Source organism: Camellia sinensis, chromosome 1 (genome assembly GCF_055761805.1).
Source record: "Camellia sinensis isolate YWXY chromosome 1, ASM5576180v1, whole genome shotgun sequence".
In the NCBI taxonomy this organism is placed as follows: domain Eukaryota; kingdom Viridiplantae; phylum Streptophyta; class Magnoliopsida; order Ericales; family Theaceae; genus Camellia; species Camellia sinensis.
In genome coordinates this window covers 215,418,544-215,420,938 of record NC_138961.1, presented here as the reverse complement: position 1 = coordinate 215,420,938, position 2,395 = coordinate 215,418,544, and the positions used below count along the sequence as shown (strand labels likewise).

The 2,395-nt window shown below is 49.3% G+C and overlaps 1 protein-coding gene across 1 annotated transcript; it reads left to right on the top strand.

Annotated features, from left to right (window-relative positions):
- Positions 1–206: 206 nt before the first annotated feature.
- Positions 207–2,141, top strand: LOC145822453 (uncharacterized). The gene is made up of 4 exons (XM_082919513.1): positions 207–464; positions 547–645; positions 854–1,111; positions 2,133–2,141. The coding sequence occupies exons 1-4, from the start codon at positions 207–209 to the stop codon at positions 2,139–2,141; spliced, it is 624 nt and encodes a 207-aa protein (XP_082775639.1).
- The last annotated feature ends 254 nt before the right edge of the window (positions 2,142–2,395 follow it).

Here is a 2,395-nt window from a genome sequence, read left to right as displayed (position 1 = left end):
TTCTGCGTCAGGTATGGGGGTATCTTTCTCAGGATCCTCCCGCAGTACCCCCAGTCAGTATGCGGACTGCTGACAGGCTCTCTTTCTCGGAGGTAGTCGGCGCCATGCTGGGTAGTGATGTTTTACTATATCTTGAGGAGGGGGACTACGCCACTTACCGTCACACATATTTGATGCGTCCATTGACGGAAGCTCGCACCCCGATGATGAGGTCTGCCGGTATGTCATCCTCGGGCCAGGCCCGGGCTCGGGCTGCAGACGCCCCTTCCACCAGCGGGGCTGGTACATCTACAGGTGGGGGTAGACCGGTTCCTCCGATTCCGCCGACTTATCCTCATCCTGGATGGCCAGATATGCCAACTGAGTTGATGGCGTGGCAGTATGGGGCTATCTCTCCGACTCCGATCCCGCTAGAGCCTCCGATGCCCAGTGATCGATACGCCATTGATCCTGACTCACCGCTGGTATGCTCTACTATTTTTTATTCATCATTCAGACGTGTAGACATTCTTTCATTCACTGATGATTATGAGCTCATATTTGCAGCCATCGCGAGGGTACATGGAGGAGGTGGTTGGACTGGTGGCCACACTCGAGGGCATGGTCCTGCGGAGGGAGGCACAGTTTTCTATCGCGGGCATTCAGGTACCCTTCTGTTTTCTGGCCTTTATCATTCTTCTGATAACATGCTGATTTCTACTGCATCGATAGACTACTTGTGTAGAGAACATCTGACACACACCCTACTTGTACACTGTATTTACATGCACCCACTTCACGTAGTCTTTGCTTGTATCTGCATCTGATGTATATATTTGGACTGATGTATTTGAATTGAACTCTTTATTTTCAGATGCCTTCATGGTCCGGTCAGCCGCAGGCCAGGCCACCTGGGCCTCCTTGGGGAGCTGGGCCATCTGGGCCATTTCACGGAGTTGGGTCATCCGGGCCTTTTCAGGGGGCTGGGACATCCCGGCCTTTCCGAGGAGCTGGGCCATCTAGGCCTTTTCGAGGAGCTCGAGGAGGGCCTGTCCGCAGACGCAGGGCTCCCGTTATAGAGGCGGAGCCTGATGAGGAGGAGGAGGAGGAGGATGATGAGGAGGAGGAGGAGGCTACCGACCGTCAGCCAGAGACATCTGCTGAGGAGGGAGGCTCTGGCCTTGGTTCCGGGAGTGGAGACGAGGCTGAGGGGGATCCGGAGGATGACAGCTCCGATTCGGATGACGATGGCGATGGTGATGGTGGCGGAGAGTCTGTTCCGCAGAAGAGGACGAAGAGGGCCTCTTATTACTGCTCTTGAGAGCATAGATGTAGCCTGTTTCCTGTTTCATTTATCTTTTTGCTAGTAGTTTGTAGCACTTTGCACATTGTTAGGTAGTTTTATTTTTTGTAAAACTTGTACCTTTGTTCATTGTAAAACATGATGGAATGAAACAGCTTTTGAAAAGGTGTTTGTATTTTAAACTTTTAGCATCGTATCGCATCATTTTGTTTCGCATAAAAATGAAATTGAATGGGAATGTGCATTGTGTAATCACCAAGTCAGGTAGTGAACCGACGCAACAAACTAAGCAACTCAACTTACTAAGATATAACAGAACCTTAGGAAGTTTACAACTCAATAAGCAAAAATACCACAGTGTTGACAACATAAATAAACAAGACTTAAACAAAGATTGTTTAATCAGAGAGCAATGACTCGAAAACACGAAACACATCCGCTCGACAAACAACTTGATAAGCAAGACAACAACTCGATAATCAAAACAACAACTCGATAAACAAAACTCAGCAACAACAGAGTGTACTTCGGACGATCTGAGCACCGGAACACATCCGAAACAGAGGGAAATGAAGGCCTTTGACTCTCCCGTTGCATGGAAATGCTTGGAACTTTCCCTCGAAGGGTAAAACAGGGCCAAGGAGATACACTACAGCATTGCCGGCCACCTTTGGGAACCGGCCAGCCAATTTTATGGAGAGGGGGAGCCGGCCGGCCTGTTTTGTAAAAAGCAAATGGCCGGCCAGCCAGAAAAGGTGGCCGGCCGGCCACTTATTCCTGTAGCCACCTAGTTTTTTGACACGTGTTCCCGTGAATAGTGTTTTTCCCTCTATAAAAGCCTCAACTTCAGGAACATTAATTTCATCTTAGTTTTACACAAAGATGGAGGCGTTTCTTGCGGAAAATCTCACATCTTGGATCCCTTCTCTAGATGGCTCGGAAAAGCTGAACTTCCGGGGTTTCGGTTTGAATGCACTATTCACGCTGAGCCATACTCCGCTACATCTCCCTTTTCTCCATGCCGCGGCAAGGTTCTGGAACCCACTGACGCACGTTTTTAGCTTCGGCGGCCAAGAGGTATGTCCCACTTTCGAAGATTTTCAGGTTTTGATG

Bases quoted from the DNA above. Each gene is read 5' to 3' on its own strand.
- LOC145822453 (XM_082919513.1), top strand. From the start codon at position 207: ATGAGGTCTGCCGGTATGTCATCCTCGGGCCAGGCCCGGGCTCGGGCT. The intron at 465-546 runs GTATGCTCTACT...TCATATTTGCAG, and splicing joins TTGATCCTGACTCACCGCTG to CCATCGCGAGGGTACATGGA. The intron at 646-853 runs GTACCCTTCTGT...CTTTATTTTCAG, and splicing joins TTTCTATCGCGGGCATTCAG to ATGCCTTCATGGTCCGGTCA.